The sequence below is a fragment of the Eurosta solidaginis genome, chromosome 3 (genome assembly GCF_040869045.1).
Source record: "Eurosta solidaginis isolate ZX-2024a chromosome 3, ASM4086904v1, whole genome shotgun sequence".
Lineage (NCBI taxonomy): Eukaryota > Metazoa > Arthropoda > Insecta > Diptera > Tephritidae > Eurosta > Eurosta solidaginis.
Genome location: NC_090321.1, coordinates 227306780 through 227323816, shown reverse-complemented (window position 1 = coordinate 227323816; position 17037 = coordinate 227306780). Strand labels below are relative to the sequence as shown.

Sequence of the window (17037 nt, the reverse complement as noted above, 5' to 3'; positions counted from 1 at the left end):
CTCCGACACTAAGTACTTCTTGATAAGGTTAACTGCTGGCCATTCAGCCTTGTCCATTCAAAGGTAGGTGGCAAGTACTTTCTCGTAAAGCGTAGTAATTCTGTATTCGCCTAAAGCTACATTTCTGTGCCCACCTGATTAGTTTGGCTATGTTATTTTCATGATTTCACTCAATACGGAAACGGACGGATCCAGAATCGCCTGCACTACCTAAGATGGATTCGAGATCTGACAGCTGTATCACTCCTAAAAGCTGGAGTCTTAGCCTGGCAAGCGCACGGCATGAGCACAAAAGGTGGTCGATCGTTTCCTCCTCCAACCCGCACTTACTACAGCTGCTTTCACTAACCAAGCCTAATTTAAAGACACATTTGACGGCAGAAGGTAGTATCCAGACAGAATACCCGCCATGAGTCTACAGTCCTCTGTTTATAATGATAGGAATAACTTTGATGTTCTAAGGTTGTAGGCCCTACACATGGTCTTCGACACTTTACAGCCCCGCGCTTCGGTCCACGCCTTTCCCGCTTGGTCCATCATGTACAACTCTCGCCTTCTCTTAATCTCGCCTAATCTAATTGGGCCGTTTAAGGAGCAAGCTTTGAGTGATGCGAGCTTTTTAGCTAGTTCATCCGCTTTTTAATTCCCATCTATTCGCATATGCCCTGGGACCCAATATAGATGTATGCTACTCCCTATCCCGATTCTTTGTCTTAACTGCTGCTTTGATGTCAATATAAAAGTTGACACGGCTGCAGTATAAGCTATTTTGTTCCAGTATTTCTACTGCTTTGGTTGAGCCTACTGCTTCCGCTTGAAAAACGCTACAGTGATCTGGCAGCTGAAAGGATTCTTTTTCGGATCAGTACAGTACACTAAAGACCCTACTCCTTCCCCTATTTGGAACAATCCACATGCATTGTGGCTCTAACAGCCCCTTCGGAGTGCGGATACGGAATCAGGCAGTTTGATCGTCCTGTAATTGATCACGCTATACTACTATGGCCGTATGATTTGCGCTCAAGCTGCTTCGAGAGGCACTGAGGCTCTTTGCAGTTGTTAACACTACGTTCTTTGCCACCAGGTCTACAGGTGCAATGTGCAGGATGGCATACAGTGCAGTCGTCGGGGTTGCTTTTAGGGCTCCCGTAATGCTAAGTGCAGCAAAAAATTTCTTCCACACAAGGAAATCTTCTTTATAATAATAAAGTTAGTTATAATTACATTCCATTTTCTTGTTTTGAGAAAGTCTTTTACTTTCTTAATTATGTTTGTTGTGCTTGTTTCATTTAGGGCCCTTTTCACAATCGGCAGTTAGCCTCTTATCTATAAGCCTTTGTAAAGGTTTACGAGTAAGTTAGTTTTTATTTAATCCGCTTTATAATACTACGCCGTTTGAGACTGAAAGAATTGTCAAAATTACCGCGGTTGCTGCCATCGGTATCGACGCAGGGATGCAATTAATTAGCGAAAAAAAGTGCCGAATTTCAGATATGGGTTGCTGTCATGGTAAATTTTGTCAGACGCATTTATTATGAAATATATAGTGCATTCTATGGGACGTGTCGAAGATTTTACAGAAGTCGTAGAATAGGGTATCCAAAGACGCTTAGTTATATCAACATTAAGAGTCCAAACACGGAAGTCAAGTTTTTCGACCCGTGCAAAAGTTTTCAGCGAAAAACAGTACTACAGCTACTACACTACAGTTTCTACAATATTTTGTACCAGAGTAGTACAACGCTGCCGAATAGCCTTCACAAAATATGAGATAGAAAAAGCATTATGGTTAGGTGAGCACAGCTGTGAACGAACAGCTGATACATTTCTTACTTGTAAAGCTTTATACAATGCCTATTAGCTACCGAAATTTTCGATTTCGCTGTGCTGACGGAAGCATCGCCTTTCAGTTCAGTGTAAGGCAAAAGTGTAAACAAATGTCAGCTGTTTGGTTAGTTTTCGAGTATTCACAATAGATATTCGCAATTTGTTCTACAAAATATTCACAATTATCAAGTTAATATGTTTTTGGTCAACCTGCGTTGGTTGGTGAGTATGAAAATGTGAAATAAGTTTATCTGTAGGTTTGCTATCCTCCAGTTATTTTCTAACTTAGCTAGAGATGGTGAAAATAGGTTATATTTTTAAATCAATTCAATTATTACTCACAATTATGGCCAAATAATAACGATAATCATATGGCAATGGTCCATCGCCATCCATAATGAAATTTTGTGTACGCATAAAATGATCAAGAAAACGTGGATGATAATTAATCACTTGAGTGACTTGGTCCAGCTCTAGTTCATCCATATTATAATTTTGAATGGAGCACTGAAATTAAATAGAGAAAAGAATATTTTTTTTTTAATGCTAAGAGGTTGTTGCAAAATACACTTGATTAAAAAATAACTATCAAATTGTTTAATTAACCTAGTTAATTGGTTGATTTAAATCAAAGCTACTTTGAAAAGAATTAGCATACACTAAAACAATTTATTTTATACTAAATATTGACTTAAGTAAACTTAAGTACTTGCAGTCAAATTAATCAGTTTGTATACATAGGTGTCGGTTTTTTGTTTTGCTTCTTTGTAATTTGTACCAATTTTTTATTTTTGTTTGCTAATATTTGCGCGATAGGTGTGCCACACTTTTGATAAGATTATGTATCACTGTGTATTTAATTCGTAAACAACATAATAAAACATATTTTTAATAGAATTTATTAACAGCTTGAAGTGTCAGCGATCACTAATATACTAATAATAATTAAATTTCCAAAACAATATAGTGTTTAAGTGGTTAATTGAAAATGTTAGGGTGGTTCATTCTCTATTGAGGTTTTAAAATTATAGAAGTTGCATCGACAAAAGAGCTTTGCAGATTACTATAGTGAGCTCTTATACTCAGATGCATTAAAAACGTCGTACCTAAATATGCACAACCAGAGCAGCGTGACCTAGGAATGAACTAGGAGTGTATCCATACAACGACCCAATCAGCGATCTTGCTGACCAAACATTGTTGCGTAGCTTGCATAATATTTTGGTAGAAATTTCTGCCGATTGCTAGTCACTTATTCAGCCCAATTCTAAATATTCCCTCGGAATTTTCTTCTCGCGGATTTTTTATTTCCGCGGAAAAATTCCTCCAATTCTTTTCTCCTAGGGAGACAAAAAGTTGCGGAATAGGAATTTCAAATTTTCGAAGTCAGTTGATTTGTCAATTGAAATTTTGTTGCGCATTTTTATTTTTGTTTAACAAATTGAAAAGTTTAGTTATTGTTGCGAAATTGTTTAAAATAGAGAAATAAAATATAAATAAAGCACAACATTTCATATGGTATTTACTGAAATGAGTAGCGAATTGGTGCCATAGCAACACCAAGAGAGGAGCATAAGGAGAAGACTGCGCGATAACACAAATACTCTGGAGTTATCTGCCCCCATTCAGCAAAACACTATTTTGGCGGCCAAGCCGAGTTGAATTCCTCTTTCGTATATGCCAAAATCGATTGAAGCCTTCTCAAAAAATCCTTCGCAAATTCTGGATGACTGGGGATTGAAGTTACACCACAACAGAGTGTTACCATAAAATAAAATAATTAAACAAAATTTTTTTAAGTTAAATGGTTTTGTTGAAAACAATACTTACATGAAGTAATAATAACACTAAAAGCTAGAAAAAATTAGTTAGGTCCTAGGTACTAGTCATCACACTCCTCATCAGTCTAGGGCGTTGATTAGACAATTAAATAAAAGCGTTGGACGCGTGAAATTTCATTGTTTAAAAAATAGAACGGCCTTTTTGATAAGAGCTTGTTTGACTTTTAATCGCTAACAACCAGTACCGTCGACTTAATCCATTGCCAACCTCACCTATCTATAGGAAAAACTCTTTACTTAGCAGGCAAGGCTTTGGCGTTCCCAAGATTCTCACGAAAGGAGCATTTGGATGACATAGAAGGTTCAGTGTGGTCATATCGAATCGTTTCCCAGATGGTCAGGCTAGTACCCTAACTGTACTATTTTCTGAAAGGCTTCGGATAGATATCTGGCAAACGACTATCAACATCGATAGAACTCGCCAATACCTTCGGAAGTGTTTTTATCGGAATAAGAAGAAGACGGAAAAGATGATGTTATTGCTTTATTATCAGCTTACTAGCGATAGCGAAATTTTTTCGAACCATCGCTACGTGTTGGTTTCATATCGGCTTGTTATAAACGTTTCATTGATATATGTACATATGTGTCATAACAAACCGATAAATCGTCGATAACAAATAGATTACACGCCAAAAAGGAGATGGAAAACAAATCTATAACTTTTCTATTAGAAATAAATATTTTTATGATAACACATCGATTACTTTTCGATGGTAAATCTATAATTTTTCGATAACAAACCGTCGAAGCTCTGCTCTGTCTGTCCTTGACTTGGCTTCAACATCAACATTGTACTTAAGACTTAAACTTATTACTGTATTTATATACCTTATACTAAAATTTTCTCAGAAATTTAAAGTAATTGAATATTTGCTTCTTTGTTCCCAGAAATTAGTAAGTTGTATTCTACATATGCTTTAATAATTGAACTTTATTGCACATTTTGGGCAACCTTAATGTACGTATGTACTACCTTTGTGTGGGTGTATGAGCTTGATCAAAACACTAAATATACGATATGTTAAGTTCATACATACATATGCACCGAGGCATTATAAATTCAGAATGTTAATCAAAATAAACTATTATATATAAATATTCACGTCACTTACAAATATACATACAGTGGCGGCTGATAAAAAATAAACATACAAATAAATGGATTCTTTGTATTTCTATCGATAGAACTAAGCTAACCAGTTCTTAAAATGAACCACCAACAACAAGGCGTTGTTGTTGGTACAAGCTAACATACAATATATGACTGTCCAAAGAATAAATCTTCGCAAAGAAGGCAATTGGGAAAAGTTGGACAACAACAATAACATGGCTTGGATGTGTTTGTCAACACTGCACATTGGTCGGTCTTATATGGAGTTGGTGGCCAAAAAATACTTCTAGTAGAGATATCAACGTGAAACTTTGGTCGCGGCTTTACAAATATGATCAAATAAAGAAATTAAACAATTGTTTTTTTTGTTTTTATCGGCCTATTGATAAATCATTCAAGGTTCGAATCGAGCTGAAGGCCAGAACAATAATTTTTTTCTAATGATAATTATTGTTATTTTTTAATTTTTCTAAATTTGAAAAATTGTATTTTGTTTTTGGAATAGTAAGTAGAAAATTTTTCAGACAACCTGCGCAGATAGATCCATTTCGAAGGGTGCTAAGCCTTCATCATCAGTACGCTTTAGGCATGCTGCGCTAACCATTTAGCGAACCTTGAATGATTTATCAATAAGCCGATAAAAACAAAAAAAAAAAGAATTGTTAATAAACCATGAGCACTTGGGAATGTCAAACAAAGTAATTGACAATAAACAAAAATCCAGCATTATCAGTGATTTGCACCAGATGGCGCAACACTGAATAAATATAGTTGGTAAAAAGGAATGGAAGTAGCAAATTTGCCAATCAAACAAACCACCGCTGTATAGCTAAATGGTTAGCGCAGCATGCCTAAAGCGTACTGATGATGAAGGCTTAGCACCCTTCGAAATACATCTATCTGCGCAGCTATGGCAAGTTGTCTGAAACATTTTCTACTTACTATTCCAAAAACAAAATACAATTTTTCAAATTTAGAAAAATTAAAAAATAACAATAATTATCATTAGAAAAAAATTATTGTTCTGGCCTTGAGCTCGATTCGAACCTTGAATAAAGAAATTAAAGTTGTTAAAAGATATTGCATATACAAAAAAAACAAAACAACACACACAAAATTTTACATTTGCATATCACCGACTGGATAAAATAATGTCGTATGTTACATGTGAGCACATATAACATACGACAATAATTTATCAGGTCACACTCTCAGAAAACTGTCGCAAGAAATAGTTAGTGGCAAAAAGTGGCAGCTGATATTAACACCTTATAATCCTAAAACTTTGACTAATATTAAGATATGCGTCCCAACGTGAGGATCGGTGAGGAACCCAACTAAAACTTTAGCTGAATTTGAAATATTTGTGCAAATAAACACTAATAAAGGCACTGGTGAAATTGTAAATAACAAAAAAAAAAAAAAAAAAAACACAACAAGCTAAATATACTAAAATTATTTCAAAATGAAGTAAGTATATTCATTTTTATTTATTTCGGTACAATGATATTTTATGTATTTTTAAATAGCTCAAACTTGCATTTTATTTTTAACTTGCTCACACTGCAAAAACCAACTAAAAGCATAACCTCATTTTTGAAGCTATTCTTAAAGAGTACATTTCGAAAACAACAAAAACAAATATACCTTTTAAAAGGCTGTTCTAATAAGAGATACTAATGATACATTTGGTGACAACCTTTTCACTTTGATTTTTTTATTTTTGGCCTATGGAACCGACCACTGTGCACTGCAGCCATCGCAGCACTGCGGGCTCGAGTCCCATTCAAAGGAGAAAACATGTTTTACAGTATTTATTGGCTTTCAAACATACTTTTATGTTGCGATTTATTTTATTTTAAAATGTGAAAAATACTGAAAGTATACCGAAAATGTTAATGTTATCAAAAGTTAGAAGTTGCCCGACGTATAGTTATGTGTTTAAGGAAAATTTGCACCAACTTCGGTTAACGCTAACTGGCACAATATTACTAAATGATTTCTGTCAAATTGCCAGTTAGCGTTAATCGAAGATGGTGAAAACAGCCATAGATCAAAGTTTTAGCAAATACCTCACCAAGAAAAGGTGCATTAAAAATTTCGACAAAAACAAAAGCATAAAAAATGTACAAAAAATCCGATTGTAAAAAAATTGCACAAATTAACTCTGGAAACAAAAAAATACGCATAAAAAATATTGCGCCGAAAAAATGCGCATAAGAAATATATATTTCAAATCTCATATTAAAAAAAAAATAATAATAATAAATCGACCAGTTGAAGGCTATTTTTGTAAGTGTGAAAATAGAAAAAAAGAAGAAAATACGCTTATTAATGAAAGCTTCAATTAGCCATAGCTTTTTTCCCTCCCAGCGCCTCCCTCTTCTTGCCACTGTTCTTACATAGAATTGCTTCTTCATTAAAGGGGCGGTGTCACACATATTATCAACATTTTTTTATTTTTTTCCAAATCTTGTTATAATTCCACTTGGGAAAACAAATATAATTGATACAAAGTTGTTTTTTTTGCAAAGTTGTGACTTATTTTATTCGTACACGACCCCTTTGATATCTCTTATATAAAAATGAGCGTGGTCCCCTTGACCGATTTCGTTAATTTTTATTTTTTTTCAAAGCATTCCTTATAATAAAGGCCGAATTTTGTTATAATAAGTTTAACGGTTTTTGGTTTATGATTAATAATATTTGTAAAATTGATTTTGTCACAAGTGGGCGGTGCCACGCCCATTTTCAAAAATTGTTTCAAATTCTTGTTAAGAGTCTTATACCCATAAGATTCCAACAATCTAGGTGTATTATTTACTAAATAATCAGGGTTTTCTGTTTTCCAAAATGTTATATGTATAACAAGTGGGCATGGTTATCAATATCAATTCAATTTTCAATACCAATCTTATATTGGTCCAGATAAACCCGTATACCGAATTTGGTGAAGCTATCTCAATATTTGGTCAAGTTATCGTGTTAATGGATGCACAGACAGACGGACGGTCGGACATGGCTAAATCAAATTCTTTTTCGATACTAATGCTTTTGATATATGGAAGTCTATATCTATCTCGACTCCTTTGTACCTGTACAACCAACCGTTATGTAACCAAAGGCAATATACTCTGTGTGCAAAGCACGCTGGGTAAAAAAAAAAACAAGAAAAAGTGAAAAAATGTAAACAAACAACGCTATTTAAATAATTAGAAGGTTAGAAAGTGGAGTTTAATAAAATAAGTTAGATATACACATGCATTTACATACATACGTACAAAAATAGTTATACGGGTTGAACAGAAAAGTGGAGCGAAAAATTAGAGAAACGATACAGAGATGCAGAGGAAAGGAAAGGGCTGCCAACCTTAATTATATCCCTTTGTATATGCATTCTCTTGTATACCCGCCACTGTTTCGAAAACAACTTAACTGAATTTTAAAAATTTCCCATATAGATAATGTGCTATCTTTTAAGCTCTCTGAGCTAGGAAGTTCCACTGAAAGGAATAACACAGAGTTGCACCTCTCAGGCATTTCACATGCTAAATGCGATAAATGAATTGATGTGCGTTAGTCTCGCTAAATCTGATAACCACTATTTGGAAAATATTTAACCGCTTTAGTTGGAGTTGGAGTGGAAGTCCAAATGGAAGTGGGAGTAGGTGTGGTATTGAGAGTGGGTATCGGAGTTAGTATGGGAGTTATAGTGGAAGTGGAAATGGAAGTGGGAGTAGGTGTGGTACTGAAAGTGGGAATCGGGGTTTGAGTGGGAGTTGGAGAAGAAGTGGAAATGGAAGTGGGAGTAGGTGTGGTATTGAGAGTCGGAATCGGAGTTAGAGTGGGAGTTGAAGATCGATTGAAAAGGATACTAAAGACATATCGCGTCTTGCAGGTAAATGCAAAAAATTGCACTATGAATGTGAGAATTAAACCAAGTAGTTTGTAGTTCTATAAATAGAACAAAAGAAAAAATACCAGTTTCTTTGAAACCGCCACAAAAACAAGCATAACTGTAACACATGATTACATAAAAAGTATGTATGTACTGTGCAAAAGAATAAAATATGCAATGAAGGCAATTGGGACAAAGTTTACAACAACTAAGGCATGACGTGGCTGAATCCGTTTGTAACCCTTCAACCATCGGGTGAAAATGCTTTGAAGAGATTTAAAAGGTATAATCGAAACAGCTGTCACCTTATCCGTCCTGATGTCACGCTGTTGAAATTTTTCCCAAATTATTAAATAAACCAAGAATAATTGTAGATTTCCAATGGTATTGTAAAAGTCATTGCAAGCGATAATGAATGTCTTCTGAGCGGAAGATATTTAAAGATACCTCGCTCTACGAAAATAGTGTGGCTATCGATATTTTGATGTGGAAAATTCTTTAGTCGGATGCTGTCAAATATTCGGCACATAATAGAGTTGGATTTTTTAGTTCAATGAAAAGATTAGTTCATTTCTAGTTGGTTCAGTCCATCGAACTAATTCTTTTTGCTCTTAGTTCGGTCACCTAATTGAACTAATGTTCAACCAATTGAACTAGTTCAATAGTTCAATTCGGAAGTCAAATCTACTCACTCCCTGATTTAAACATCATTTATGCCGCTAGCAACACTTATGGAAATTCGGCAGTACTTGCATTTCATTTTGTTTTCTTCACGACTTTTTTAAAGTGCTTCCATGTTTCACTTCGCTTTGGCATTATTATATCTTAGGCACACATTTTTCTAGTAAAATTTATGAAAGCAAAATGGAAACACTTAAACATTTAAAATACTAAACTTCTAAAATAAATTGTAAAACTTCACAAAATGACGATACGGCGGTAAAAATCGCGAAATTCGATCAGATGTTTTAATTTTGACAAAGAAGTGAGTTGCCATACATTTTGAAATTTTAATTTGCAAAGTTGCTACATAAAAGTTTAGCTCACTTTACTGAACGAACTAGCGAACTAGTTCAATTAAAGATCTAGTTCTTTCGTTCTTTAGTTCAATAGATCCCCAAGCCTAGTACATAACTAACTAACGCAACTAGTAAAAACAGGTGATACAACAAAAACAGTATAGGCGTATCTGTGATAGAATGCACTAATTTTAACAATGTGAGTGTGTTATTCGCTAACGCAATTTTAACATGGCTAATGAGGAAAGTATTGCTATTAATTCAAATGGAAGAATGGAATGGAATTCCAGCTAATTCCGTTGACAGTCTAAAAATTATCTAATATAATTAAACGACAATAGGTAATCAAAGTCTAACGAATATCGATTAAAAAATAGTTACTGAATACCAAAATTGTTACAGTTATCGTTTCGCCAATATATCGACCACGAAAATCGTTAAAAAGTGAGGAAATTCCACTACTAGAGAGACCTATAAAGACAGCTACACGAACACACATGTGCAAGAAGGAATAAAACAGCTATATTGTTAACGAATAGCTTACTGTTACACGCTTACTAAAATGAGATATATGAAAGTTACAGATGGTTTTAGATACTAACATCTTTGGAGACTATGTGCTATAGGAGACTATCAAAGTGGCGAGTAAGAGACCGGACGATTAGTTTGGTTAATTCATACGAGTCAGTCGTTATTACCTGAGAAGGAAATTTGCAAAACATTTGACAGATATAAGAAATTTTAAAGCTTAACTTGCACTTTGTTTTGCACTTTCTGGGTAAAAGATAACTTCAAAAAAGCTCCCGAAAATTCATGCTTGAGAATTAAGAGAATTTATGAAAATTGTAGTTTATGAAAATTTTTTCCAGCTTATAGTCGGCGTCCGATAGGACTTTACGTTGGCTTTACGTACGACTTCGTTCTGAACGAAAAATTACACTGAAGATGGCACAACGACGAAATCAGTTTGTCTCCATTTTAATTTGACAAGGGATTAGGGAAATTCGTTCCAGTATACATCAATTATTCATAAATACAAAAAAATGTAAGGCGCGATAACTCCCCAAGAGATCTAAGGCCGAGCTTCTCTTGCAATTTGTGTCGTGCTCCTCTTGATTTTCCCTACAAATTGGTCGGACGGGACCTTCATGTTTTATGCCGACTCCGAACGGCATCTGCAAGGCAGATAAGTTTTCACTGAGAGCTTTTCATGGCAGAAATACACCCGGAACGCTTGCCAAACACTGCCGAGGGGCGACCCAGCTTATAAAAATTTTCTTCTAATTGAAAAACCTTATTTCTAAAATTTTGATGTTGTTTTGCACGGAGTGTGAACCCAGAGCATACGGTGTGGTAGGCGGAGCACGGTGTGAGTTAGTTAACGTCAGAAGTGGATGGAGCAGTAAACTTGATCATGGTGTTTTGTGACACGGCATTCAGAGCCAAAGAAGAAAATGAAAATTCGTATGTTTGCTAGCTCAAAAAAAAAAAAAATTTTAAGCTTTTGAGGAAAGAAATCTCACCGCACATTGGCAAGCTTCACGGTGGAGGTACACCCTAAAAGCACAACTGCCCCGAACTACATACTCGACCAAAAATGTTTCTATTATAAAAGTTTCGACGAAAAAGCGCATAAAACAATTTTGACAATAAGTGGGGTTTTAATAATGTGTGTGTAACTACTTATTGCGCTTTGATATGGACCGCCTCATATACAATCTTTGTTATCAAAATAAAGAAGTATTTAATAGACGTACACGGAAAGAAATGAAGCTAGTAAAATCATCAGTTTTGTTATCCTTCAATTAATAAATATTCAGTAAAATTAATCCAACTATGGTTAATTTAACCCAGTTTTAGGTAAAAAAAAATTCGTTTTATAATTTTTACAAATGAAAAAGTGTTGATCTCAAGTTGACCATGTTCTATAAAAATTACAGATTCTTAATCAATCTTTTTGTTTTTTTTCTGTTAAAAGAACTGATTTCATTGGTCATTTCAACAGCGAACAACTGTCAATATAACAACCACATCAACTAATTTTAAAGAGATTCTTACGCCCATGGTGCTCACTCCTTTGTTCTTATGACTATCGCACCACAGAAATCTCTGTCACAACAACATTCACTGTTATTCTAATGTTGAGAGAAATCTGTTATTTTAACAGTTTTCATTGGTATTCTTAGGGTGACATTCATAATTGTTAGTTAACAGAGGGGAGTTAGGTGAGCACCGTGGTATGATAGTAACTTGATAAACAATATATGACGTAGGCGTAAGTATTTGATGAAATTTGAAACTTCTAGCCATTAAAAAGGATGCAGAAATGACAGTTTATATGGGGTATATACTATATATACCACCGATCACTATGATTTTCTAGCTATTCAAATGGGGCAGAAAATACGAAAAGTTTCTTATCTGAACAATCGGTTGTAGGGGCATATGGTATATATACGACCGATCTCTTCGAAATTTTCAGACAATAATACTTGCTATATATGAAATCATATGGTGAAATTTGAAGGTTCTAGCTATTAAAATGGGGCAGAAATTACGAAAAGTTTCTTATCTGAAAATCGGTTGTATGGGATATATCCTTTATATACTACCGATCTCATTCATTTATTCTATTAATTGAGGACGATATGACAAAAATCTTCTTTTCTGAAAAATCGGTTGTATGGGGTATATATTTATAGTGGTCCGATCCGGCCGGTTTCGACAAATGTCTAATCGACTGCTATAACACTCAACTTTCAGTGTAGAGTACTTTGATAATTCGTTGACAAATGCAAGATCGGGCCAAAAAAAAAAAAATAATAAAAAATGTATACAATAAAATCATATTATTATAACGATACTAATTTCACAACTCGTTTAATAAAATCGCAATCGCCCACTACTTTTATAAATATTTATAAATCTTCTGATAAAAAAATCCATTAGAAAATGGCTATTTATTTTAATTATTTGTGCGCATGCGAGCAATTGTTAAATTATGTAAATTTTACTAAAGTCAACAAGACAAAAGCTATCGTGAAACTTATTGACAATTTTTTTCAATTGTTATGTGTGTAAATATGAAAATGGTGTTGTATTTTTTTGTTTTGATAGTTTGAGCATTCGATTATACTTTAGCGGCATACTAATGAGATTAGTTAAATTATTGAACAGAATTAGTAAATTGTTTGATGTGGGTTAAACTTGTGAAAAATAGGTCTTAAAGAAAGAGCAAACCACTAGTAGTTCTTGAGCTATGGTGAATATTGTGGCGAATATGTACAAGGCAACGAAGAGGTCTCTCACGTACACACATGTGGTCATCAGACGAAGTAGTTGCTCACACATACACATGCATATGACTATGAGAAACGCATAAACTACAAATATACATGTACCAAGCCGGAGATTCTAGAAGGTGAAACGTCTAAACCTTTGGAGAAATATGCTGACGCGGTAACAGAGAGTATAAAAGCAGCGGAAGCTGAGGAATGACTAGTCAGTTTTGATTTAAGCACGCTATTGGTTGTGAAGTATAATTGTGAAGTACTACTCCCAAAGCAATCTAAATAAAGACCAGGTTGCAATACTGAATATTAGAGTGATTTATTCAACAGTTTAGCGATTGGAGCGTTAGCAGAAGGTTTCAAATAAGCGGAATTTCCATAAATTCGTTACAATATTAGCTGTAACCGACTCACCATTGTTACGCTTTGGATCTTTTTATTCGTAATATGATTCTGACTTGAATTTCTATTTTTTATAACACATCTCCATGGTAACTTTTCAAAACGACTACATGATTGTTATGTTCCCGAAGCCTGGAGAAGTGTGCGGATGTTGTTCATTCCTAAGGTGAGATCAAATAAAGCTCTGGCAGCATACTACATCTGAAAAAGGGCTATCGGGAGGAGCTGGGACCTGTTATCGCATATCTTCCATGGCATGTACAACACAGTCATTCGACCGAAACTTACGTACAGAGCTCTTGTCTGGTGGAGGGCGCTGGACAAAAGCAGAAATCAACATAGGTTTGGGAGGAAGCAAGGCTAGCATGCCTGGAAATTTTAATGCGGTGAGCAGTGCACCTGAAGAAGGGTTAAAAGTAATTTTTCACCCGATGCCTTTATAGGTGAAACATTTTGTTTTGTTGATTTTGCGACAGGGTAGACAATTGATGTATTTTAGCTCATCCCTTTTCAAATTTGGTTTCGAGACGAACCGGTTGTGGCGTTATGTCATCATTAGTGTTAATTTTTTCGAAGACATGACAATTTTTTCGAAGACATGACAATTTTTTCGAACGAAATTCGACACTCTTAATGACGCAACGCCGAAACTGGTTTATCTCGAAATCAAATTAGGCATACTTTATAAGTGCTTCGTGCAGGGATTGACAGCTATCCTTCAAGGGAGGAATGGGCGGAAGGCCTAGACAGTGGTAGGACATTATAATCTACACATTTCGCACGAAAATGAAAAAGGGAACTGGAGCTAGAATGTACTTAAAGCATCAGCAAGCAAACCAATCGTACCGATTTCCTGACTCATGCAGTGTCTTCCCGGCGGAGGTCTATGCAATAGAAAGAGCGGCCAAGCTGCTTCAGGATAGTACATTTCCATAAATCAGTGTAACGATTTTTGTCGACAGCTAGACCGCATTGCAGGCATTAGAATCTAAAACGATAACGTCAGCTATCATGCGGAGGTATCGCACTTTGCTGGTGTCCATAACACACCTACATTTGTATATGTTACCCGGTCTATGACTCAAAAAAGAAATTGCGAGAAACAGCTGTTAAAGATAAGCAATGCATTTCTTCAGCAAGTTTGCGCTCTTCTTTTTTGTTGAGTCATAAGCCACCTTTTCATAGACCGGGTCACATATGTCTCCCTTTGCTGGATACCAGGACACGGCGATATTCATAGTAATAAATTCACAAGAAATCGGTTCTAAAAAAGTTTTGGGATTGAAAAAAAGTACCAGATGATAAGAAAGTAAACGGTTCTAAGAAGAACCTGGTACAAAAAAATTACGCGTTTCGAAAAGTACCCGGTTCTAAAATAGTACATGGTACAATGAAGTACCCGGAAATTTACCCTCTTCTAATAAGTACGCCTCTCTGAAAAAGTACCGGGGGTTATTTAAACGTGCCAGGACACGGCAATATTCTTAGTAATAAATTCACAAGGGATCGGTTCTAAAAAAGTTTTCGGATTGAAAAAAGAACCAGATGATAAGAAAGTACCCGTTCCTAAGAAGTACCTGGTCCTATAAAGTACCCGGATCTAAAAAAGTACCCGGTTTTTAAAAAGTACGCGGTTCTTGTCCAAGTACCCAATTACTTAACTACCAGAATAAAAACCGGTTTGAAAAAATGTACACAGTTCTAAAGAAGTAAGCGGTTCTAAAAATATAACCGGCTTCAAAAAAGTTAGCCGGTTCTGAAATGCGCACCATACGAAACAGTAACCGGTTCTAAAACTATCTCTTTCTGAAATAGTACCCGGTTCTAAAAATGTACCTGGCTACAAAAGTACTCGGGTCTTAAAAAGTACCGGTTTTGAAAAAACACCGCGTTCAACATTTTTCTAAAATTGTTCAATTCATCATTCAAAAGTGCTCTTGAAATTTATTTAAATCAAAGCTGCCAAACGCGAAAATTAAAATTAAAGTATTTACTGTCAAAAACAACTTATTTGCATTGGCACCGAAATTTAATTAATAGACTATAGAGTAAAGCACAAAAGATTTAATGCGAATAGTGACAGAAAAATTATTGATAATTTCTGTTGTTAGAAATTAGGACCCATCGTGTAGAAAAAAAATTAATAATGGGTTATTCCAGCGCAAAAGACAGAACAAGTCAAATAATGAAGCCAAAAGACACAAGCAGGTCCTCAGTGAACTCCACAAACTGGCGTCGGACCTCTATGCCAGTAATTGCCCGTTGAATCCTGTACCAAAAGAACAATACCCTAAACTTGCAGCAGAGGAATGCACACTCCCTAGGGAAATGCCAGTCACTCTAGCTCAACTTCGATCTGGATACTGTAACAGGTTAAACTCTTACCTATCCAGAATCAACCTTGACATACAAAACATATGTCCTGCTTGAACGTATCCCCACATGACATCAATCACCTCTTTAACTGTATTGTGGAACCAACGCCTCTAACAACGCTCTCATTATGGTCCACCCCTGTTGAAACAGCAAGTTTCCTTGGACTCCCGTTAGAGGATATTGATGACAATTTGTGATCAGTCGCACCTATTGGATGGAGCGGAGCACTGCTACAACAACAACAAGTCCGATCTAGAAAACGTTTTCGAAAAAATTCGACAATTCGAGAAATTTTTACGAAACTTTCGAGCTTTTTAATTGGAGTTCTTTGAATTTGTTTGAGTATGCAGTTTCGTAGCCAAATTAATTTAAGTCTTACAAAGCACGAAACTGAATCCCTCAAAACTGCGAATGAGGATCAACATTCTTTATGAACCAAAGTTTAAACTCTTAAAGATACTTCACACATGGCCAAGAGACACTTTGTGAACAATCTTTACATGCAAATTAAAAGTAAACTAGACAAGCTCGACTATAAGTTTTTTGTGTTAATCAGTACGATGCCACCATTGTTGCAAAATTGCTGTTGTACAGTGTAATTATTAATTGGCATTACTATCATTGGCGTTAGGAGTTCTGAGCTCTTCGTTTTTTGCTACATTTCTACTATTAGCTTAAGCATTGTTGTCCACTTTTTAAAATTTTTGTCGTTTAATAAATATTTTTTGTCCACTGCTATCAGTCCAAGTAGGTCCGCCATGGCGTATGTGCAACAAAAATTTTATCATACAAACTTTTACATTCGCATTAAAACAAGTACATACAACGCATATTTATGTCTGCAATTTATTCTTTTTTATTATTACTTTGCAAATTTAATTGATACAAAGCAAATGACCAACAAGTGGAATTTATCAAAACGAAAAAAGCCAGACAACGGATAACTCGTAAATCTAAAGGGGCGCCAACTGGACTTCATTTCATCCTCCCTACTTTGCTTAAACACCAGCAAATTTATTTTATGCGATTGAATACAAAAAGAGAGATAAAACAAAGAAAAAAATAAACCATATTAGTACAACATTTGCATATACAGCAGGGAGCAATAAAATAGCAGAGGTAAATTTGATCAAATTTCTTTAATTAAATTTGTCTTTTATTTATTTTCGATAATTTAAGAGAAAGAACTTCCATTAACTTTGTAACTTAAACTGTGCAAATCAGTCTCTAAACGAAACAGAAAATTTTAAGAAAATTTGAAATTTGTTTA

The 17037-nt window shown here is 35.1% G+C and overlaps 1 protein-coding gene across 17 annotated transcripts in view; it reads right to left on the bottom strand.

Annotated features, from left to right (window-relative positions):
• The window catches only part of Sesn (Sestrin), a 516933-nt gene that overhangs the window by 66702 nt on the left and 433194 nt on the right, over positions 1-17037 (bottom strand). For 14 of the 17 annotated variants that reach the window (XM_067775363.1, XM_067775371.1, XM_067775366.1 and 11 more), the window contains one exon: positions 2170-2334. In XM_067775363.1, the coding sequence (XP_067631464.1) occupies positions 2170-2334 (165 nt within the window). Of the gene's footprint in view, positions 1-2169; positions 2335-2536; positions 2742-17037 lie in introns of those variants that run through there. The other 3 variants (XM_067775372.1, XM_067775373.1, XM_067775374.1) reach the window with 3 other exon arrangements.